Source organism: Oncorhynchus clarkii, chromosome 6, assembly GCF_045791955.1.
Source record: "Oncorhynchus clarkii lewisi isolate Uvic-CL-2024 chromosome 6, UVic_Ocla_1.0, whole genome shotgun sequence".
Taxonomy (NCBI): domain Eukaryota; kingdom Metazoa; phylum Chordata; class Actinopteri; order Salmoniformes; family Salmonidae; genus Oncorhynchus; species Oncorhynchus clarkii.
This window is the reverse complement of record NC_092152.1, coordinates 18267553-18292841: the sequence shown is the minus strand read 5'-3', so window position 1 is coordinate 18292841 and position 25289 is coordinate 18267553. Positions and strand designations below refer to the sequence as shown.

Below are 25289 nucleotides of genomic sequence, written 5' to 3'. Positions count from 1 at the left end.
GTCTAAAATGTTACCTATTAAAAAGTAGGGAACCTAAAACTCGTCGACGTTGGAGTGGAGCTCATTTTGTTGATTAGTGTGCGCAGAGGGAGTTCTACTCCACTAGCCTAGTGATTGGCAATTTACTCCTCCCAGTCTGACCTATCATCGCCCACAATACGTGAATCTTCAGTGCCTCTGAAGCTTGTCAGTTTTTTAAAACTTACCTGCTCAGACGGCGGACTGAGTTTTGATAGTCCGCCAACCATGACCCGCCAAGACTCAGCGGCCCCAGCGGGAAGCTTGAGCGTCCAGGGCCCCTCAAACCCCGGTTACAACACCAACCCTGTGCCGGTACCTGTGATCACACAGACGGACACACGAGACAAATGGAGCAAAAAGATGGATTTTCTTTTATCAGTCATTGGCTTCGCGGTAGACTTGGGAAATGTGTGGAGATTTCCATACATTTGTTACCAAAACGGAGGCGGTAAGAGTTTTTCTAATTACTGATTTATTTGCTTTATATTTTAGTGGGCTAATCTATGCCCTTAGTTAGATTTATGTGGTCTCGTCTTTCTTGATAGTAGATATGATAGTAGGCTGCCATTAATAAATATTATTCTTTACACAACCTGTTTGTAATAAAGATTTTGAAAATGATAGTTGCTCTTATGCGCGCACCAGGGTAGACAGGCTATACCTTGTGCTGTCCATGGTGCTGAAATAAGCTTCACAGGCTGTATAGCCTGCAACCCACAATAATAAACTCACTGAAACACACTTAAATATTTTTTTTAGTTCATCTTCAAATTAAAACATTGAACTACGTATACAGTACCATAGTTTTTACTGTTTATGATTGAAATATAGCCTAGAATATTAGCTAGGAGAGTTCATCCGCCAAGATTAGTTCGAAAGAGACGAGTTTCGATGTCCCAAATGTTGTTGGACGCTAAATGAGGCTACAAAGCATAGGCCTACCTCTAATCTAATCACTATTATGGAAAACGGAAAGTGGGAAATTTATATCCTATCGAGGTTATAGGCTATAAACGAATTAAACAGTCTGTGATTAATGTCTTTTTTTGTGTTATTTTGTCTGTCATTTGTATTTACCGTTATATTTACACCACGTTTGTAGAAGGCTATCGTTTGCAATTTAACTCGAGGGAGTATTTCTTGATGCACTGATTTTATCCACCATAGTGACAGAACTGCTTCTTTAAAAGTAGCGCATGTAGCCATTTGCATGTATTTTTAAAGTTATAACATGTGTAGGGATATACAGTTTATATATATATTTTTTTTAAAACTACCAATCATTTAACGGATGGTCAGTTTGAAAAGTAAAGACATTTCACATCTTTTAATAATGTAATTCCTTTCAATTAAAGTAACTGTCACCAAAACGTTGACGCTATAACATTACCCAAACATGTGCGCAACAAGATTTCCTTTCGAACAAAATACAAAAAAGTCGTTTAAGTGTATCTAAAGATAAATAATGCTTTATAACCTGTTTAATAAAAATGTATGAGCCTTTGTAATGTCTTATAGCATTGCTTATAAATAATATGTTAGGTATCTCTATGCATAATATCTTAACTGTCTCAAACTGGCTGTTATTTAGTCTAGATCATTACTCAATTATTATAATACATAATATAGGGCCTCATATATGACTTAAAAGTCTTACAATGCATTATAATTGCATCATAATGCATGACATGGATGATTTTCTTACTCAGACATTAAACTATGAAGTAGTAGAAGTAACTATTTGTAAAGGGCCTGTCCTTCCTAATATGTCTCACATCTTAGCTTGCACACCAGACACTTTATGCGCTGTGGCAATAGCCCGAGGAGGAGGTTAGGCCTACATCTTCATCTACACAATGTGATCCTCTTAAAGTGATGAGTCAGACCTGTGATTTTGCCTCTCTACATCTGTGTATAGGGGCTTTCCTAATCCCCTACATTGTCATGGCGATTTTTGGAGGGGTGCCACTCTTTTACATGGAACTGGCACTGGGACAGTTCCACAGAACTGGTGCCATATCCATATGGAAACACATATGCCCCATCTTCAAAGGTAGGACTGGAATCATCTACCTTCATACACAACCCACCTCAACTCACTGACCCCACACTAGTGCACATCTTTACATTACCTGCATACTACACATCTTCTTATCACGTTCACGTGGTGACCCTTACTGTTGACAATTCAAGAGTGTATTTACAGCACAAGGTGACTGTGGAATAGTTTGTACAGTGGGTCAATTGAAGTACAGTACCATTACATTTACACTAGACCTACTACAAAGTAATTGGTCATTTCAAAATGGCATAATAGGCCTATTTACACTGAGGCACACACCTCTACTCTCTGATGACATTGATCCATCTGTCCATGGTTTCAGGCATTGGGTATGCGATCTGTGTCATCTCGCTCTACGTCTCATTCTACTACAACACCATCATCGCCTGGGCACTCTTCTACTTCTACTCGTCCTTCGCCAGTGTCCTGCCCTGGACCAACTGTGACAATGCCTGGAACACTGAAAACTGCACCAACTACTTCCTGAAAGACAACGTGACCTGGAATAACTACTCCAGGTCACCTGCTGAGGAATTTTACACGTAAGTGCATGTAAGTGGCAGACAGCACAGTGAAATACTGTTACCATCATCTCGAAAAACCACGTCAATGGGTTGACATCATTTTTATCATTTCATTGCATTAAAACATTTAGACATCTTTTACATTTCACAATAGTGCATTGTCATAGTGCACTTGCTTACAAGTGTTGAAACATGCTGTGATTATGTAAAGCTATATAGAAATCAGGAAATGAACTTAGCACACTGCAAGAAGAACTGGTACTCTATTTAGCTAACCAATGATAGTTCAATGGCTCGCTTACACAGACGTAGCATCTTAATTTGAGCCAATTTGCTACAGCAGGAAAATAATCCTGCAGCAATAGGATGTGAATTGTTATGTGGATTATAATTAATTGATATTTTTGTAGGGTTTGGTAAATTAAGTCTGAAATTTCAAAGTGGAAAGTGGAATGCCTTTTTAAACCTCAAATACACTACAAATATTACATTTCCTCCTGCAACAGGGTGATCAAATTAAGATCCTACATCTGTATTATATGGCCCTCAAAAAGGATCTATATCGAACCACAAAGCATCCTTAGTTTTAGCAGTGTATGTAGGCCGAGGCTTACAGACAACGGAAGTACATGTAAACAACTCTTATATTCTTCCACCTTAGGAGGAATGTTCTGGAAATCCACAAGTCCGATGGGCTGAGTAACGTGGGGGGTGTTCGCTGGCAGCTGATGCTCTGCCTCTTCCTCATCTTCACTATCGTTTACTTCAGTCTCTGGAAGGGAGTGAAGACATCAGGGAAGGTAACAAGTCCAAGCCACTCTTCCAGGAAAGGGGTGTCAGTGTGTGGGGAAAATTACCTGAGCATATTATAGCAAAATGGTGGTGGTTAGTACCAGGTCATTCGACCCAAAGGCAAACACACTGGCCACAGAGAGATATTTCAGTTGGGGACGTTCATAGACTAGGGTCATTACAATACCTTGTCCAGTGTGATTCACAAGGCTATAATCTCAATTTCTCTTCCCTTCTCATCTCTCTCTCTCTCTCTCTCTCTGTCTGCTGCTTTGCCCGTCCCGTGCCAGGTAGTGTGGGTGACAGCCACCTTGCCCTATGTGGTGCTCTTCATCCTGTTGATCCGTGGTGCCACCCTACCAGGTGCATGGAAGGGAGTGGTCTTCTACCTCCAGCCCAAGTGGGAGAAACTCTTCGAGACCAGTGTGAGTTATGATAAGATTCCACATGATCACATCAATTCCATATGATCATCCGTTTGGAGCAGGAAACACTGTCAAATAGCTTGAAGAATTTTGCGTAATTGTCTGATGATTTTGGTACCAAATGGGAGTTGGTATAGTAGACTGAGCGGGCAAAAACTTGGCATGGGATGTTAGAAGGATGTCATTATTTGTTTGTACAGACGCAGTAGTTTTTTTTGCACGTCACAGCACAGCATTCTGCACCCGCCTGTGTCAAAATCCACCAAAGAAAGGAAGTGCACAGCAGTGGTCAAACACAGTCAATCCCATACAAAATAATGTTATTTCCCTGGTGATGAAGAGGATGTGTGGCATTTGTTATTTCAATTCAATGCAGTAAAATGTTTTTTCCCAGGTGATTTTGACCCAGGCGAGTGCAGTATGCTGTGCTGTGATGCGCATCACAAAAAATACTGCATCTGTAAACTTGCCTTTCTGGTGATGGGGATGGCAGCCTGAGTTCATTGCAACCAATATATTGGGAACATTCTATCATATGTCCTTTTCTAGTGTCTGATGGTCCAGTGCTGTGTTGTTGGCTCAGTATGAGTGAGTGCTTTGGTTCAAGGGAATAATGAGATGAGATGCATAAATAAGCCACAGCATGCGATAATGAGATGCGTAATTGGTTTAGATGTTTTTTACATTAACAAAGCCCCCCACTCCATTCTCTCACAATCACACATATACTTTCTCTTTTCGTCCTCCTCTCCCTCTCCAAATGCACGCTCCTCTTCAGATCACTCAGTACAGCTGTGAAATAGGATCTGTATGAGGCTATCATTCAGCACAACTGTCATTGGACACAACAGGTCACAGAAATCCATCGGAAAATACAGAAAATTACAATTTTGGAATTCAATTCAATGAACACCCTTTAATTTGTGCTTACGCTGCAGGTATAATGCATTATGATGTGCAATGCATTACAAGACTTGACATCAGCATGTATGACCCCCTTTATAATAGCTTACCTGACTACAAAACAGCAAAATGTGCATAGACATAAAGGTGCATACATGCTAATAAAAAATAATATATTATTATGTGCAGACTTTAATTTGAAGTGTTACATGGCATTTATTATGTATTCAGCAAGAAACACTAGGCTTGATTTGATTTGATATGATTTGATGCTTGGATGGAATCAGCTGCCTGAAATTGAACAATTTTAAAATGAGAACATAAATTGCATAGCATTTAAATCTCTAGAATAGCAGAGGCTAATCACAGATAGACAGGCAGGCAGGCAGACCAGCCTGGCCTCAAAGACCTAACCTTAACCCCTAACCCTAACCCTAAACCCTAGCCTAGCTAATGTTAGCCACCTAGCCACCTAGCCAGGCACGTGCACAGATAGAGCCATAGGGATGCTGGAGCACCTGCCCTTTTGCCCTCCTGTGAAAAAAGTACCCTTTTGATTGGTGGCCTTGTAACTTTAAATGCAACAAATTGCCCATCAAATTAGATAATTTTTCATAAACTCATAAATCTTGAAAAAAGTCCTCTCTTCTGCCCTTCTGTCACCGCGAAAGCAGAGCAATGCGCTAATGCACTTGTCCCGTTGGCGTAATCCATGGGTTGCTGCATAACCCCCCCCCCCCCCCGAGCATCCCATTGGTGCCTTCATGAACACCCCCTTCGAGCACGACATCCTCATGCTTGTGTGACACATTTGATCATCATTCCCCTGATTGTCTATGCAATTAAAATGGGGGGTCAAAAGGGAAATAAAAGTGTTATCTACATTTACATCTACATATCTACAACTACATATCTCACTCTACAATAAAGACCTGATTGGTGGAGGGCTGCACAGATGGTTGTCCTTCTGTAAGATTCTCCCAGCTCCATAGAGGAACTCTGGAGCCCTGTCAGAGTGACCTTTGGGTTCTTGGTCACCTCCCTGACCAAGGCCCTTCTCCCCCGATTTCTCAGTTTGGTTGGGCGGTCAGCTCTAGGAAGAGTCTTGGTGGTTCCAAACTTCTTGCAATCCTGTCTTGGAGCACTACGGACAATTCCTTCAACCTCATGGCTTGGTTTTTGCTCTGACATGCACTGTCAACTGTAGGACTTTATATAGACAGGTGTGCGCCCTTCCAAATCAAGTCCAATCAATAGAATTCACCACAGCAGGACTCCAATCAAGTGGTAGAAACATCTCAAGGATGATCAATGGAAACAGGATGCACCGAGCTCAATTTCGAGTCTCATAGCAAAGAGTCTGAATGCTTATGTGAATAAGGTATTTAATTTTTTTTTTAATTATACATTTGCAAACATTTCTAACAACCTCTGTTTTCACGTTGTAATTATGGGGTATTGTGTGTAGAATGATGGGATTTTTTTTTATTTAATCCATTTTAGAATAAGGCAGTAACGTAACAAAATGTGGAAAAAGTGAAGGGGTCTGAATACTTTCCGAATGCACTGTTTATACACTACTGGTCAAACATTTTTGAACTCCTACTCATTCAAGGGTTTTTCTTTATTTTTACTATTTTCTACATTGTAGAATAATAGTGAAGACATCAAAACTATGAAATAACACATATGGAATCATGTAGTAACCAGAAAAGTGTTAATAAAATCAAAATATATTTTATATTTGAGATTTTTCAAATAGCCACACTTTGCCTTGATGACAGCTTTGCACACACTTGACATTCTCTCAACCAGCTTCACGAGGTAGTCACCTGGAATGTATTTAAATTAATAGGTGTTCCTTCTTAAAAGTTAATTTGTGGAATTTCTTTCCTTCTTAATACGTTTGAGACAATCAGTTGTGTTGTGACAAGGTAGGGTGGTAAACAGAAGATAGCCCTATTTGGTAAAATACCAAGTACATATTATGGCAAGAACAGCTCAAATAAGCAATGAGAAACGACAGTCCATCGTTACTTTAAGACATGAAGGTCAGTCAATAAGGAACATTTCAAGAACGTTTAAAGTTTCTTCAAGTGCAGTCGCAAAAACCATCAAGCGCTATGATGAAACTGACTCTCATGAGGACCGCCACAGGAATGGAAGACCCAGAGTTACCTCTGCTGCAGAGGATGAGTTCATTAGAGTTACCGGCCTCAGAAATTTCAGCCCAAATAAATGCTTCACAGAGTTCAAGTAACAGACACATCTGAACATAAACTTTTCAGAGGAGACTGTGTGAATCAGGCCTTCATGGTCGAATTGCTGCAAAGAAACCACTACTAAAGGACACCAATCATACCAAGAGACTTGCTTGGGAAAAGAAACACGACCAATGGACATTAGACTGGTGGAAATTTGTTGTTTGGTCTGAAGTCCAAATTGGAGTGTGGGTGAACGGATGATCTCCGCATGTGTGGTTCCCACCGTAAAGCATGCAGGAGGAGGTGTTATGGCGTGTGGGTGCTTTGCTGGTGACACTGTCTGGGATTTATTTAGAACTCTATCCCATCTGGTTTGGGTTTAGTGGGACTATCATTTGTTTTTCAACAGGACAATGACCCAACACACCTCCAGGCTGTGTAAGGGCTATTTTACCAAGAAGGAGAGTGACGGAGTGCATCAGATGACCTGGCCTCCACAATCCCCCGACCTCAACCAAATGGAGATGGTTTGGGATGAGTTGGACCGCAGAGTGAAGGAAAAGTAGCCAACAAGTGCTCAGCGTATGTGGGAACTCCTTCAAGAATGTTGGAAAATCATTCCAGGTGAATCTGGTTGAGAGAATGCGAAGAGCGTCCAAAGCTGTCATCAAGGCAAAGGGTGGCTATTTGAAGAATCGCAAATATAACACATTTAGATTTGTTGAACACTTTTTTGGTTACTACATGATTCCATATGTATTATTTCATAGTTTGGATTATTCTACAATATAGAAAATAGTAAAGATAAAGAAAAACCCATGAATGAGTTTGACTGGTACTGTAAGATATATGCTGAACAAAAATAGTAATGTCACATGTAAAGTTCTGGTCCCATGTTTCATGAGCTGAAATAAAAGATTCCAGAAATTTTCCATATGCACAAAAATATAATTTATGTCAAATTTTGTTAGTGAGCATGTCTCCATTGCCTAGATAATCCATCCACCTCACTGGTGTGGCATATCAAGAAGCTGATTCAACAACGTGATCATTACACAGGTGCACCTTGTGCTGGGGACAATAAAAGGCTACTCTAAAATGTGCAGTTTTGCCACACAACACAATACCACAGATTTCTCAAGTTTTGAGGGAGCATGCAAATGGCATGCTGACTGCAGGAATGTCCACCAGAGCTGTTGAATGATTGAATGTTAATTTCTCTACCATAAGCCATCTCCAACATCGTTTTAGAGAAATTGGCAGTACCTCAACCAGCCTCACAACCACAGACCACATGTATAGCGTCGTGTGGGCGAGCGGTTTGCTGATGTCAACATTGTGAACAGAGCGCCCCATGGTGGCGGTGCGTTTATGGTATGGGCAGGCAAACACAATTGCATTTTATCCATGGCAATTTTAATGCACAGAGATGCCGTGACAAGATCCTGAGGTCCATTGTCATACCATTCATCCACCGCCATTCATCTGATGCTTCAGCATGATAATGCACTGCCCCATGTCACAAGGATCTGTACACAATTCCTTGAAGCTGTTCTTACATGGCCTGCAAATTAACCAGACATGTCACCCATTGAGGATATCCCGCCAATATCCAGCAACTTTGCACAGCCATTGAACATTGAAGAGGATTGGGACAACATTCCACAGGCCACAATCAACAACCTGATCAACTCTATGCGACGGAGATATGTCGCGCTGCATCGATTCTGGCCAATGCTAGCTTCAATGTTTCCCACAGTTGTGTCAAGTTGGCTGAATGTCCTTTGGGTGGTGGACCATTCTTGATACACACGGGAAACTCTTGAGTGTGGAAAACCCAGCAGCTCTTGACACAAACCGGTGCGCCTGGCACCTACTACCATACCCAATTCAAAGGCACCTATGTATTTTGTCTTGCCCATTCACCCTCTGAATGGCACACATACACAATCCATGTCTCAATTGTCTCAAGGCTTAAAAAGCATTCTTTAACCTGTCTCCTCCCCTTCATATGCACTGATTGAAGTGGATTTAACAAGTGACATCAATAAGGGATCATAGCTTTGACCTGGATTCACCTGGTCGGTCTATGACATGGAAAGAGCAGGTGTCCTTAATATTTTTTTACACTCAGTGTATTTGGGGGTGTGCCCTTTTTTCACTTTAAGCACCTACTCCACCAAAGGTCTGTGCACGGGCCTGCACCTATCTAATGTTAGCCACAACAAATTGGAATTAGTTATATATCATGCATATAGCAAATTCGTAACATATTGTATGAAATTCAGTACTTAACATATCATACTAAATGGAGGGATACAAATGTTCATTTACTATGTTTAGTCGATCCCTGAGTCGAGGTTGGACAGACAGACAGGTAGAGAGACAAACAGAAAGACAGACAGACAGGAACAGTTAGGCTTCAGTAGCTTAATACAGGTCTTTATTCTGTTGAGTAATGCACGGAGACAATACAGGTCAAAGCACCAAGTCTGACATTATGAGAGTTCAGGTACATTTCCTAAGTGCTTATTTAGTGAATATGGTGAGATAGAATTCCACAGGTTCGGTCATGTGAATGTAGTTCATCTCCATGTGTTTTGTAGGTGTGGGTAGATGCTGCGGCTCAGATCTTCTTCTCCCTGGGGCCAGGCTTTGGGGTACTCCTTGCCCTCTCCAGCTACAACCCCTTCACCAACAACTGTTATCGGTAAGAGCTGATACTAAAACTCCTTTGAATAATAGTAAATACACACTTCTGATTATCCATTTTTACAGAAGTAACTTTTTTTAAAAGGTATGCAATTTGGCAGAAGTTTTATCCCAAACGATTTGGCTCAATTATGCCCACCTCTTTGTGATAACCTTCATGAAAAAGCATTAAATTAACTATTTATAAACTATTATTAAATAACTTTAATTATTTGGTTGGTAGCATTTAGAAACATATAGCCTAAGTCTTATTAACATTCATATTCATAAGCATTTAAAATATATAAACCACTTATAAACATGTATAATTGATTATTCATGAAATGTATTATAAAATGTTACTCAATCTTTTGGGTCACTTGCACACAACACACCTGGAGAAATGGGAGACTTTGATCAATTAAGCTACAGTATATCTGCCTGTATTCACATATGCCATTTAGTAGATGCTTATATTCGAAGCGACTTACACTAAGGGTGGCCCCAGTGGGAATCAAACTCACAAACCTTCCATTGCTGAAACTGTGAACCACATCAATCAATAAATCACTTCCAAAAAATGAAAAAGTAAAACCCAGTATGACTTAGAGGAGGTAAGCTTGTCCAGGGTGGAAAAGGAAGTTGCTCCTCATCCTGAATGCCCCACACACCAGTGAGATAGGTAGAAGTGAGACTGGATCTCCACAATAGCATTTCCAATCTCTCTCACAAAAAGCCGTCATGCATTGATATCCAGTGGCAGAAACATGTGTCTCGGGCAGGCTAACTATAGCTCTCACTTTCATACACATCAGCCCCATGTAGGAGGGGAGGGAGGAAGCACCAACCAATCACAGGGATTTATTTACGATGTGTTGAATAGATAGGCTTAAACGGATGTCCCACAGCAACTCTTTAAGACAATGTAATTATAATTAGAAAGAGGGAGTGGTGAGTCCAGCGTCGCGGGAGATGAATGGGTGACGGGGCTCACCTGAAGGACAAATTGAATTGTAAGCTCCCTGTAAGACGGCTGGCGTGGACATGGTTAATGTGGTTAGTAGTGTAACAGTGGTACAGGTGAGGAAACAGTGGCACTGCTGCTTCTCAGAGACATTCATGAATCACACAGAATGTGAACTTACTCTTACTGACAGGGTTATCCTAATGAAAAGAAAGTGAATGCCCACCCCATAGAAATGAAAAATGGCATTTAGAATACTGTGTATGTCAATGGTCCACTGTCTATGTTTGCTTGCTGGCTAGCGAGCTTGGAGAACATGTCTTACAAGGGTAATCCATTTTGGGGGGCAGTTGCCACATTTACAAAATCCCAATGTAACAACTGTTCACAACCAAACCAGAGTAAGGTATATGAATGACAATACTTGAGATGATCAGACAGGCACCGTGTTTGCCTCTGTGTTGTGACGCTGTAGTGACGCCATAGTGACCAGCCTGGTGAACTGCCTGACCAGCTTCATGTCTGGGTTTGTGATCTTCACTATGCTGGGGTACATGGCAGAGAAGAGAAATGTGAATGTGGAGGATGTGGCCAGAGACAAAGGTAAGTGGCCAAAACTCTCTAACTCTCTAAAACCACTTAAAAAGTTTCTCCAATACCTGTTTTTGGTGTATTTATATGTTTTTGATACACTGCTGTAACTGACTGTACTTGTTCAATAAGAATGTATTTCTATATCTACAACAAGAATAGGACATTGTAGCTTTGAGATTGTTCTCAGCCTGGGATTTACCCCCCAGGTCCAAGCCTACTCTTCATCACATATCCAGAGGCCATAGCCAACATGACAGGATCAACGTTCTTCGCCATTATCTTCTTCGTGATGATGATCACTCTTGGGCTTGACAGCACGGTATGAAGACTTGCCTAATTTGATGTATCAGATTATCTCTAAATTAAGTGATCTTTAATTGTTGTATGTAATCACTCTCATTGACGTAGCCCGCTCTAATTTCTGTCTAAGTTCGGAGGACTGGAGGCTATCATTACTGCTGTGATGGATGAATACCCTGAATACCTGGCACACAGACGGGAGCTGTTTGTACTGGGCTTGGTCGTTGTGTGCTTTTTGGGCTCCCTCAGCACTCTTACCAATGTAAATAAGACTTTAGCACTTTGAAGACAGACTACAACAGGTTAAGAAAATATTTCTTAGAGCACTTGAGGACTAGAATGTGGAAGCGGCTGATGCTACAGTTGTCATTTCAAGATGGCACTGTAGACAGGCTAAATAATATAATATAAATGAATAGTAAATTAACAATCCGTTCTATTTTGAGTAACTTGATTAGAATGATACATTTGCCACACGAGTGACAACATGTGTTTCTCTCAGGGTGGGGCCTATGTGGTGAAACTGCTGGAGGAATTTGGGGTGGGTTCCTCCATCATTGCTGTTGGTTTTCTTGAGGCCATCGCTGTTTCCTGGTTCTATGGTAAGAATGGTGAACTAATGGTGATATTACAGTTTACGCTTCCTATACTGCTAGTAGTATCTTCCATTAGAAAGACATTTTAATTCATACTGCCTCATTTATACTGCAGGTATCCCAGCGTTTAAAAGCGCTGGGTCAGTAACCAAACGGTCGCTGGTTTGAATCCCCGATCAGATGAAAAATCGGACGATGTGCCCTTGAGCAAGGCACTTAACCCTAATTACTACTGTAAATGTCTGCTAAAATGACTAACATGTAATTCCATATTTTGTTGTGGTTGTAAAAGCTGAAGAAGTGCATTATGCATCCTGTTAACAATACATTTTTCAGATTGCAAATGACAGTTATTTTTAGAATATTTTTTTTCAAGTTGTTGTCATAGTGTTGTCATAGTGTTGCTTCAATTTTCATTTGTTTCAGGTATCACAAGATTCAGCAATGACATTAAATCCATGTTAGGCTATTATCCTGGATTATTCTGGAAGGTGTGCTGGGTGGCTATTAGTCCTGCATTTCTAGCGGTAAGCACAACCGTAGGGCAACCAACCGATAAGATTTGAAATTATGGAATACTGTATATTGTACAATGAACTACTGGTTTCACATTCAAGCAAGCACTGTCCTCATACTGTAATATTTCAAACGGATTTAACATTGTTAGCCATCCATTAGTTCACAAATCTGACTCAATCTGATTGACCTACAGCGCCCCATCAGTTTTTTGTAAACCTCTCAAAGATCTCAAACGTCAAATCCTCCACATGGCCCTTTTGGGTAACTTGCCCTAACATGCCAATCGTCATGGCAGGTTAAATGGCCTGGGTGGATGGTTAGTGTAGGATCAGATGTGCTAACATTTCATTTGGACTTTGCCAGAGACTGTATGGTTACAATTTGCTTAAATCCTACAGGTATAATGCTTTATAACTTGTAATATGAATGTATAAGTCTTTAAAGTGGCTTAAAATACAGTTTGTAAAATGCTATGTATCTAAAAACTATCCTAATATCAACTGACTCAAAATGGTTGTTATTTAATCAGGCTCATTATGAGTTGACTATAAGACATTATAAAAGGGTCATAAATGCACATGGCAAGAATGACAATGTATTATAACTGCACCATTATGGGTTATACCTGCAGAATTTAAGCATTTCAGCATAGAACCCTTCTCCACCTTCAATTATTCAATCTGAAGTAGGGGACACACATCTCCCTCCTGCATCAATGTCTTATCCAAATCTTGTTTTCTCCTGTTTATATTCTACAATATTTTCCCTGTAAATGTCAATTTCATTCACCTGCATAACTTAATATCCCTGCCTTCACTTTGCATACATCTCCTTTAATCTCTCTTAGCCTTCCACTGCTGAAAGAGCTGACATTTTCATCGAGCTAGCTTTCTTTATTATTCTCCCTTTTTTGTATGGGCTAAATTGTTTCTGCCCTCATCTCCCTAGATGGTCTGTGATCATCTCACAAAATAAAGAGAAACATTTGTAGAGGCACAACGGGCATCTAATAGGGTGCATGCCATTGTCACAGGTAAATTCTAATTGAGAAAAATATGAGTGTGGCGTGTGAGACTTTACTGTTTGTCTTTGTTGCTCTGCTTTCACAGTATATAATAGTGAGCTCCCTGCTCAAGCCTGCGCCCCTCCAACTCTTTGACTACAAGTACCCAGACTGGAGCATTACGGTGGGCTACATCATCGGTGCCTCGTCCTTCATGTGGATCCCCATCTACATGGTCTACAAGCTGGTGTGGACCCCCGGATCACTGAAACAGGTCAGGCCCTCTAATGCAGCGATTCTCAACTGGTGGGTCACGACCTGGGACTCCAGTCTGAACTTAAACGGCTTAAACCAGGTAGAAAGTGTGACGAAATTAGTGGAGGCTGTTGAGGGGAGGACGGCTCATAATAAAGGCTGGAATGGAGTAAATGAAATGGCATCAAACAAATGGAAACCATGTTTTTGATGTATTTGATACCATTCCACTGATACCGCTCCAGTTAAGGTGCCACCAACCTCTTGTGGTAGAAATGATAATGAACTTACATTTTTAAACATCTCTGAAATGTTTTTCTTCAATCACAGTATTTTCAATATAGAGCTATTAGCAGCGCTATTTTGGTTTGTGTCTCAAACCAGTGAGTTTATTAACATTCTTCATCAAGAATATGGACAAAATGTTATTATTGACGTCGAAAGAAGTTGGAATGCTGTTCCCTTGTCATATAATTGCTACATTTACTACATTACAAGTAGTTTCCCAAATTGTATTTTGGCAATTATTTTTCGCAATGCCAATATTGGGTCGCGACTGAGACAACCTGGTTCAGTTTGGGTGCCGAGAGTAAACCAGCTGAGAAGCACTGCTCCAATGTAATCTACAAGACTTGATACAGCCTGGTGTTGTACAGTTGAAGTTTACATACACCTTAGCCAAATACATTTAAACTCAGTTTTTCACAATTCCTGACAGTTAATCATCGTAAAAATTCCCTGTCTTAGGTCAGTTAGGATCACCACTTTATTTTAAGAATGTGAAATGTCAGAAGGATAGTAGAGAGAATGATTTATTTCAGCTTTAATTTCTTTCATCACATTCCCAGTGGGTCAGAAGTTTACATACACTTAATTAGTATTTGGAAGCATTGTCTTTAAATTGTTTAACTTGGGTCAAACATTTCGGGTAGCCTTCCACAAGCTTCCCACAATAAGTTGGGTGAATTTTGGCCCATTCCTCTTGACAGAGCTGGTGTAACTGAGTCAGGTTTGTAGGCCTCCTTGCTCGCACACGCTTTTTCAGTTCTGCCCACAAATTTTCTATAGGATTGAGGTCAGGGCTTTGTGATGGCCACTCCAATACCTTGACTTTGTTGTCCTTAAGCCATTTTGCCACAACTTTGGAAGTATGCTTGGGGTCATTGTCCCTTTGGAAGACCCATTTGCGACCAAGCTTTAACTTCCTGACTGATGTCTTGAGATGTTGCGTCAATATATCCATATAATTTTCCTACCTCATGATGCCATCTATTTTGTGAAGTGCACCAGTGCCTCCTGCAGCAAAGTACCCTCACAACATGATGCTGCCACCCCTGTGCTTCACGGTTGGGATGGTGTTCTTCAGCTTGCAAGCATCCGCCTTTTTCTCCAAACTTAACAACGGTCATTATGGCCAAACAGTTCTATTTTTGTTTCATCAGACCAAAGGACATTTCTTCAAAAAGTACGAGCTTTGTCACCATGTGCAGTTGCAAACCGTTGTATGGTGGTTTTGGAGCAGTGGCTTCTTCCTTGCTGAGCGGCCTTTCAGGTTAAGTCGATATAGGACTTATTTTAGTGTTTATATAGATACAGTGCCTTGCGAAAGTATTCGGCCCCCTTGAATTTTGCGACCTTTTGCCACATTTCAGGCTTCAAACATAAAGATATAAAACTGTATTTTTTGTGAAGAATCAACAACAAGTGGGATACAATCATGAAGTGGAACGACATTTATTGGATATTTCAAACTTTTTTAACAAATCAAAAACTGAAAAATTGGGCGTGCAAAATTATTCAGCCCCTTTACTTTCAGTGCAGCAAACTCTCTCCAGAAGTTCAGTGAGGATCTCTGAATGATCCAATGTTGACCTAAATGACTAATGATGATAAATACAATCCACCTGTGTGTAATCAAGTCTCCGTATAAATGCACCTGCACTGTGATAGTCTCAGAGGTCCGTTAAAAGCGCAGAGAGCATCATGAAGAACAAGGAACACACCAGGCAGGTCCGAGATACTGTTGTGAAGAAGTTTAAAGCCTGATTTGGATACAAAAAGATTTCACAAGCTTTAAACATCCCAAGGAGCACTGTGCAAGCGATAATATTGAAATGGAAGGAGTATCAGACCACTGCAAATCTACCAAGACCTGGCCGTCCCTCTAAACTTTCAGCTCATACAAGGAGAAGACTGATCAGAGATGCAGCCAAGAGGCCCATGATCACTCTGGATGAACTGCAGAGATCTACAGCTGAGGTGGGAGACTCTGTCCATAGGACAACAATCAGTCGTATATTGCACAAATCGGGCCTTTATGGAAGAGTGGCAAGAAGAAAGCCATTTCTTAAAGATATCAATAAAAAGTGTTGTTTAAAGTTTGCCACAAGCCACCTGGGAGACACACCAAACATGTGGAAGAAGGTGCTCTGGTCAGATGAAACCAAAATTGAACTTTTTGGCAACAATGCAAAACGTTATGTTTGGCGTAAAAGCAACACAGCTGAACACACCATCCCCACTGTCAAACATGGTGGTGGCAGCATCATGGTTTGGGCCTGCTTTTCTTCAGCAGGGACAGGGAAGATGGTTAAAATTGATGGAAAGATGGATGGAGCCAAATACAGGACCATTCTGGAAGAAAACCTGATGGAGTCTGCAAAAGACCTGAGACTGGGACGGAGATTTGTCTTCCAACAAGACAATGATCCAAAACATAAAGCAAAATCTACAATGGAATGGTTCAAAAATAAACATATCCAGGTGTTAGAATGGCCAAGTCAAAGTCCAGACCTGAATCCAATCGAGAATCTGTGGAAAGAACTGAAAACTGCTGTTCACAAATGCTCTCCATCCAACCTCACTGAGCTCGAGCTGTTTTGCAAGGAGGAATGGGAAAAAATGTCAGTCTCTCGATGTGCAAAACTGATAGAGACATACCCCAAGCGACTTACAGCTGTAATCGCAGCAAAAGGTGGCGCTACAAAGTATTAACTTAAGGGGGCTGAATAATTTTGCACGCCCAATTTTTCAGCTTTTGATTTGTTAAAAAAGTTTGAAATATCCAATAAATGTCGTTCCACCTCATGATTGTGTCCCACTTGTTGTTGATTCTTCACAAAAAAATACAGTTTTATATCTTTATGTTTGAAGCCTGAAATGTGGCAAAAGGTCGCAAAGTTCAAGGGGGCCGAATACTTTCGCAAGGCACTGTACTTTTGTACCTGTTTCCTCCAACATCTTCACAAGGTTCTTTGCTGTTGTTCTGGGATTGTTTTGCACTTTTCGCACCAAAGTACGTTCATCTCAAGGAGACAGAACGCGTCTCCTTCCTGAGTGGTATGATGGCTGCGTGGTCCCGTGGTGTTTATAGCTGCATACTATTGTTTGTACAGATGAACATGGTAACTTTAGGCATTTGGAAATTGCTCCCAAGGATTAACCAGATTTGTGGAGGTCTACAAATGTTTGTCTGAGGTCTTGGCTGATTTATTTTGATTTTCCTGTGATGTCAAGCAAAGAGGCACTGAGTTTGAAGATAGGCCTTAAAATACATCCACAGGCACACCTCCAATTGACTCAAATTATGTCAATTAGCCGATCAGAAGCTTCTAAAGCCATGACATCATTTTCTGGAATTGTCCAAGCTGTTTAAAGCCACAGTCAACTTAGTGTATGTAAACTTCTGACCCACTGGAATTGTGATACAGTGAATTATAAGTGAAATAATGTGTCTGTAAACAATTATTGGAAAATGACTTGTGTCCTGCACAAAGTAGATGACCTAACCGACTTGCCAAAACTATTGTTTGTTAACAAGAAATGTGTGGAGTCGTTGAAATAAGAGTTTTACTGACTCCAAAGTGTATGTAAACTTCCGACTTCAACTGTATGTACAGTCATGCACTGTGCTGGCTATTGACAAGACATAGATGAGTAGTGTGGTATGTGTGGTCTAAAAGAAGCATATATCTTATATACTGTATACAGTATCAATATGTGATAAGTGGATGACACATGGTTTAACTATCTCTTGTTCCACATCTTTGGTGTCTACCTGTTGTTGTCCCCAGCGCCTAGCTGTGTGTCTGAGACCTGAGAGGACCATTATGCCAGAGATCCACACAGACTCCCTCAACATGAGTACTGTTCCATAGAAGCACCCACGTTGCCAAGAACCCAGCCAGGCACATTATGTTGCTACCAACAGACTCCTGAACGAGAGCCAAATCAGCAGACACAGATCAATCTCATGGAGCATTCGACAAATCTTTTTTTCTGTAGCTCAATGAGTACAATAAACACAAATAGTCTGTTAGTACATCTGTAGATGCTCTACAGAATATCTACAGACTATCGGTAACATTTCAACTAACTATCTACTAATCCTAACCCTAACCTTAACCCTTATCCTAACCCTAGCTCTAACTCTAACCTTCACCCTTACCCTAACCCTTATTCTAAACCTAACCCTAACTGTAACCTTAGCAAGCAGTTGCTTATCAACAGATAGTTTGTTGATAGTATGACTATCCAAGTAAAGTGTAACAGGGGACTTTAATGTAAAGATAAAATGAAATATGAATGAATATTCAGTCTGAAAGCATCCTTAAAATACATTTTATTTTGGACAGAAAATGTATGGCTGATCCCAAGACAGGTTTCTACGGCTTGAGACAACCACACAATCACAAAGAGCATCTTACTAAGACTGTCATAATAAGATAAGGTTGTAAGACTGAAGGACACAATGCAGTCACTTCTCATCAATGACTTATTTTTGCTAGGTTATTATTAAGAGTTCAAAAACATGACCCAGTCACATTAAATTACCATTGTTTTTTTGTGGCGTACCCTTTTAAGCAACCACAGTGAGAAGCAGTTCTGGAAAAAATCTCATCAACATCCCAAAACATAAAATGCAGGGGATATTTTTTAAGAGTATTAGTTCAATAAGATGAATAACCAATATGTATTAATATACATGTCAATAACTGTTTTTCATACAGATAATGTAATTTGTTATGTGCGATAAGTAAAACAAGTTATACTGTGTGGCTGACAAATGGTTGATGTCTTAAACGTTTTTTCAATGGATTTTTACCAACAATAGTTCCTCACCAACATACAAGTTAAAAGGATTAGGCCTACCTCAAAGAATGCAGTTAGCAGATGAGACCAAATAAGCTGCTAAAAGTATTTCATTTTTGGTTATGCTTTATTTCATAGTCCTTTATTTACCTGGAATTTACTTGGAAATGTAGGTGAAATGATAATAACATAATTATTGTTATGTATTTGGTTTCTGGGCCTTTCCCAATTGTTTGAACCAGTTGGTACCCATTTTACCAGTTTCTTAGTAAATACCAGTTGCAAAGGGACTACAAAATATATTCTCCTAAGTGTTTGTTGTTGGGATAAACAACTTCCAGTGTTTTCTGCCTTAAATCTGCCTAAATATTGTAGATAGGTCAAAGCTTTATATAATATGTATTAATATTTCGCTTCTCCAGACAAAAAACAAAAACGTTTATTGTCTCTCTATTTGATAAGACTGTTTGAACTGTTACTCAAATCAAAGCCTATCAGAGATTGTAACATGTTTCCATTTATTCTCAACCTTCGTTTAATTTATCTTCAGAGAATAATGTGTTGAGCCTTTTTAATTATGCTATATAATATTTGGAATGTTTTGTGATTTTGGTCTTTCTAAATAGAAAAGGAAGCATGGAGGTCCCTGTATTTGTAGGATGTGGCAGCAAATGTTATCGTATACATGTAATGAGAAGTAAAAAAATAAATATATATATATAAACATATGTATTACATCTTTGTGTTTTGTCCACTTTCTTCTTCTTTGTCTTCTTCGTCTTCTTACCATTACTATATATTGTATTTTTTTTTATAACAACAAAATCATGATTTGATCGCTTGCTGCTGTTCATCTTGACAGAAACAGTAAACGTAAGTAAATGTTCAGAGCTGAACGTGTGCGGAGGCAGGGGTGTCCATTATAGATAGCTGTCCCTCTCATGTCATTGTGGTTGCCGTCGCTGTACACCCTAATGAGCGATTCTAATTAAAAGCCTGATTTGCAATATCCAGAAATCATCAACATACAACGGAATAGAACGGCTTCAAATGGTTTTAATTAAATGTTTTATTAAACAGAACAACTCCTCCCTGCCCCAGAAGACCTTGATCGCGTCAAGGTCCTCTGGTATGAGGAGAACAGAATATCAATGGGTTTGTTTACACAATTCCTCATTTGGGTATTTCTACATAGGGGAGCTGAGCGCCACACATCAAAGCCCCTTTGTGTGGGTCGTTGCAGTAGAGTTGTATCTCAAACAGACCTGCAGAAGAGACATGAAAGGAGCACTGGCTCAATGGCTGCTCCTATATTACCATCTGCTTATTACTTCACTATGTGAAGAAACGCTGCAGAGAAATTTAAGGACTACACTGTCACCAAAGGAACTACACAGCTTGCCACAATGTTAGACAAAAGGCAGACACCCTCAGTGTATAATGTATAACATGATGAACAAGAAGGGGAATATTTTGTCTCGTCATTTTCAGATCAGGGATTTGATTTTGCTATTCAAAGTAGCAACCCTCAAATTGCAGGCCTGCCTTTCTAACCTCTAGGCTACCACTATGCAATCTGTCTTGTTTCATTTCAAGGGTGTCAATCAATATGAGGCGCAAATACAGAGTAGATGAACCTTCTGGTGTTTAGGGAAGAAGAGAGATACAACGTTAATTAACCTGGGACCTAAATTCATGTGCCAAAGATAGAAAAATAACATTAAAGACAAAAACAGAGTTCGGTCAATTGATGGAACCTAGTACATGCGCCCGTGATTGCTTAGAAATTGATAATTTGGTCCAGAGTCTGATTGCATGTCTTCTCATTGGTCAAACCTACTAAGCAACAATGAACAACATAGAGAGGGAGGGAGAGAGAGCGAGAGCGAGAGAGCAAGCATAATGTCTAATTGCCACAATCACCCATCCTTGCAAAATGAAACATCAACCCACCAACTCGTTGCCTTTGAACAATACCTTCTCCCTCCCATCTTACCACAAGCACAAAATCACTGGTGGAGAAGTCTAGTTCCACAGTGCTTCGTTTTCGGTTTCCCTACAGGTTCCTTGTTGCAGTGATAATTTATGGGGCCAGGAAGACACCAAATGTATTTCCATCCCCATTTGGTAGAGAGACACTTTCCAGAAACAATTATGCTTCTGGGGCTCATTACAAGAAAATAGTGTTTGTATTGGTACTGGTACATGTGCTTTACTCGTGGCAACAGATGATGTGATAAAGGCCAAATACATCAGTCATGCACAGTAATGATGTAAGTCTCTATAACCCCAAGCATCTTAACCTTTATAACTTTACCCCATTGCTCTTTGACATTTCAGGAATGTAGGGAAAGTAATGACTTATATATGCACTATAAAAACTGAATTGTTTTATTTCCTTACCAGATGTTTATTAGGCTATAGAATTCCTAATATAAGAGAACCGAGAACAAAATACCGAAAGAGTAACACATCCTTTATATTCTATCCGATAACCCACCACTACATAATTCCCTATTCAGTTAAAATAACAAGGAAGTTAAAAAATACATTATCCGCAAATCACACTGTAGGCCCAATTAAATAAGTAACCGAGTACAATCACTAGACTAGATGACACTGATCGATAGACTGGATATGAAACTGAAATACTGCGGCGTAAAGACGGTTAGTTTTTAGTACTACCTGGCAGCTTTAGGACCCAGTGTAGGCTAATGTGATATCATGAGGGTGCCGCGAAACTTCCGGGAACGCTTGCGAATCAAACTTGGCCACTGGGTCTCTGCAGACAGACTCAGCTCAATGGGCAGACCAGTCCGGAGTATGGGGTTTGAGAAGCCAAAGAGAGAAGTGAAAAATTATTCCTTGGTTGTTAATTTTCTCAAAATCTAAAGGTACAACCGAGATTCGAGCCAATTTCTTAAGTAGCTGAACATGTTTTTACTGCAACCTTGTGAAAGCGATAAACTGAAAGGATTTCATTTTCGTGAAAAACAACTTTATATCAAAGGATTGCCTTCGATTTGTCGGTCTGCACATACGCAGTTCTGCGCGAGACGATCGTTAGACCGATGACGAGCATCTGCGCATGATCTTAGCTAGGCAACGTCACTATGACGTCACCTACAAGCGTGATCGGGGACGTTGTATTGGAGAAGCAGTTTCTGTCCATCATACTGTATCGTCTTTGCTATTATTATGCTGGGAAAGTGGAAGCTTATTTTCCCTCTCGCATAATCATGTTGTATCCTAGTCGACAAAGCCTAATTCTGTATTTTCTATCCTTTGGCGCGTTTGTGAACGGGAACGGACAACTAGGTGACTCTAAACTAAATGAAAGGCCGTATGTAGTCCTACAGAATCAAAATTTGGGTAAGGTTTTATGCGGGTTAATGTGTTGCCTATTGCAGGCCCGTGTTCCTAGACGACAGGGGCGCACCTGTTGGCAATAAAATAAGAATGTAGGCTTATCTTCTAAATAACGTGTGTAGATGTATGCAACCTTGATTTTGTTATTTTAATGTTAATTGAATGCTATTAGTGCCATGTTTTTTTCAGCAAAGTCCTCCTAACCTGTAGTTCTTTATTTGCGATGTGTTCTCGTGAGAGGGCGGAGCCGCAACGAATGGTCTAAAATCTCTTTCATGTATGTGCTTGTAACATTGTATTTTTTTCTATTGCAGTTGTACTTATTAGCGTCTTATCTATCCTGCTGGTGGTGATGATTGTCATGGCAGTTTGTGTGTATAAACCATTGCATCGCCGGTGAAGCAGTGTACAGCAACGTCATGCCTACTGTCCGACTGGATCCAAGGGAATCAACAATCAAGGGAATCAACAATCAAAAAAACCCTAGTCTACGCATGTCTACGCATGTCTGATAAACTGGAATGTTAGACAATAGGCACGGGGTCCCTCATTTTTATATAAAATAGACTACACTGGTTGAATTAATGTTGTTTCCACGTGAAATAGATGTTGATGTCTGTGCCCAGTGGGATGTTATTGTGTTTTTTAAAAAACTTTATTTAACTAGGCAAGTCAATTAAGAACAAATTCTTATTTTCAATGACGCCTAGGAACAGAACGACAGATTTTTTTTACCTTGTCAGCTCGGGGATTCGAGCTTGCAACCTTTCAGTTACTAGTCCAACGCTCTAACCACTAGGTTACCTTCCAAGTGTTTGACATGGGGAGGGGACCAGTAACTTTATTATCAATCTTTATCAGTGTGTCTTGAATAGGCCATATAAAATGTTAATTGATATGATTATTTTATATTTTTTGTTAAGGTAACTTAATATTCCTGCTGCTGTCATCGTTTAATGGAATTTTAATGTATTGTTTATAGTTGTCTTATATTATTTATATTTTTGCTTATTTACCCTGATATATTGGAGTATTCTTAAAATACCCCACCACAAGGTACTACTGAAGTTGAAAAAAAAACATGATAAAAAAAACTAACATACATTGGGTTGACTGTGTGTGTTGAGTGACATGAATGATATACTACGTTGACATTTTAGTCATTAAGCAGACGCTCTTATCCAAAGCGACAGTGAATGCATAAATGTTTTATTCTTACTACTCCCCTGTGGGAATCAAACCCACAACCCTGGTGTTGCAAGTGCCATGCTCTACCAACTGAGCCATACGTAACCAAAGCTATGTGGACAACTGCTTGTCGAACATCTCATCCCAAAATCCTGAGCATTAATAATGAGTTGGTCCCCCTTTGCCGCTACAACAGCCTCCAATCTTCTGGGAAGGCTTTCCACTAGATGTTGGAACATTGCCTCCATTCAGCCACAAGATTATTAGTGAGGTTGGGCGATTAGACCTGGCTCCCTGTTGGCGTTACAATTCATCCCAAAGGTGTTGAATGGAGTTGAGGTAAGAGTTAGGGAGATGTCACCCTATCCCCTCAATAGTCCTGCCTCCTGAATCCAAGTGTTTGACATGGGGAGGGGACCAGTAACTTTATTATAAATCTTTATCAGTGTAGACGCAACAGTAATTCTTCATGCTTTGGTTATCATACCTTGATCTGGGGAGTAGATCCCTCCCCAGCGTAAGGTACAAGCCCAAGTTGATTGGGGCATGATCTTAGATCCTACTCTGACAAGCATTAGAAATATGGGCCCAGATCCAGCAGTGCACTCTGTTTCCATGACTATAGATTAAAGGGATAAGTTCAATCAGCCTCTTTAAACTGTTGTTTAGTGAATGTAATGATGAATATAAGTCTGATGCTCATTGATGAGTGTTCCCATCAAGAGTGCTAATGCACAACACACACGTTCGTGTGGTGATCAAATGCGTGAAGAGGCTGTGTTGAGTGGCATGCCCCCAAGCTGTTTGTCTGCCCTCTCTCAATCACATTTACACTCGTTTCAGTGCACATTTCTCAAACCTGAAACCATTTGTTTGTACAGAATTTACTTTTTTATTTAATTTTTATGTATGCAATTTGGCAGAAGCTTTAATCCCAAATGCTTTGGCTCAATCTATAAACTAACTATAAACTATTATTATATAACTTTAATTATTTGTTAACATTTAGAAACTTATAGCTTAAGCATTATTAATATTCATAATCATTTAAAATATATAAACATGTATAATGGATTATTCATGTATTATAAAGTGTTACTCAATAATTTGGGTCATTTGCACACAACAAAATTGAAGAAATGGGAGACTGATAAATTAAGCTGCACTATATATATATATATATATATATATATATATAGTATATATCCCTTCAAATGAGTGGATTTGGCTATTTCAGCCACACCCATTGCTGACAGGTATATAAAATCGAGCACACAGCCATACAATCTCCATTGACAAACATTGGCAGTAGAACGGCCACACTGAAGAGCTCAGTGACTTTCAATGTGGCACCACCATAGGATGCCACCTTTCCAACAAATCAGTTCGTCAAATTTCAGCCCTGCTACAGCTGCCCCGATCAACTGTAAGTAATGTTATTCTGAAGTGGAAAGGTCTAGCAACAACGGCTCAGCCGCAAAGTGGTAGGCAACACAAACTCACAACAGGAACGCTGAGTGCTGAAATGTGTAAAAATCGCCTGGACTCGGTTGCAACATTCACTGCCGAGTTCCAAACTGCCTCTGCAAGCAACGTCAGCACAAGAACTGTTTGTCGGGAGTTTCCTGAAATGGGTTTCCATGGCCGAGCAACCGCACACAAGCCTAACCTCACCATGCACAATGCCAAGCGTCAGCTGGAGTGGTGTAAAGCCTGACGCCATTGGAATCTGGAACAGTGGAAAAGCATTCTGAGGAGTGATGAATCATGCTTCATCATCTGGCATTC

At 40.1% G+C, this 25289-nt stretch overlaps 1 protein-coding gene across 1 annotated transcript; it reads left to right on the top strand.

Moving 5' to 3' along the window:
• Positions 1 to 246: 246 nt before the first annotated feature.
• On the top strand, positions 247 to 18010 carry LOC139411935 (sodium-dependent serotonin transporter-like). The gene is made up of 13 exons (XM_071158699.1): positions 247 to 469; positions 1940 to 2074; positions 2406 to 2625; positions 3269 to 3407; positions 3690 to 3824; positions 9538 to 9641; positions 11062 to 11189; positions 11387 to 11499; positions 11611 to 11742; positions 11983 to 12082; positions 12503 to 12603; positions 13705 to 13872; positions 17927 to 18010. The coding sequence occupies exons 1-13, from the start codon at positions 247 to 249 to the stop codon at positions 18008 to 18010; spliced, it is 1782 nt and encodes a 593-aa protein (XP_071014800.1).
• Positions 18011 to 25289: the final 7279 nt, after the last annotated feature.

Bases quoted from the DNA above. Each gene is read 5' to 3' on its own strand.
- LOC139411935 (XM_071158699.1), top strand. From the start codon at position 247: ATGACCCGCCAAGACTCAGCGGCCCCAGCGGGAAGCTTGAGCGTCCAG. The intron at 11,190-11,386 runs GTAAGTGGCCAA...TTTACCCCCCAG, and splicing joins GGATGTGGCCAGAGACAAAG to GTCCAAGCCTACTCTTCATC. The intron at 11,743-11,982 runs GTAAATAAGACT...TGTTTCTCTCAG, and splicing joins CCCTCAGCACTCTTACCAAT to GGTGGGGCCTATGTGGTGAA.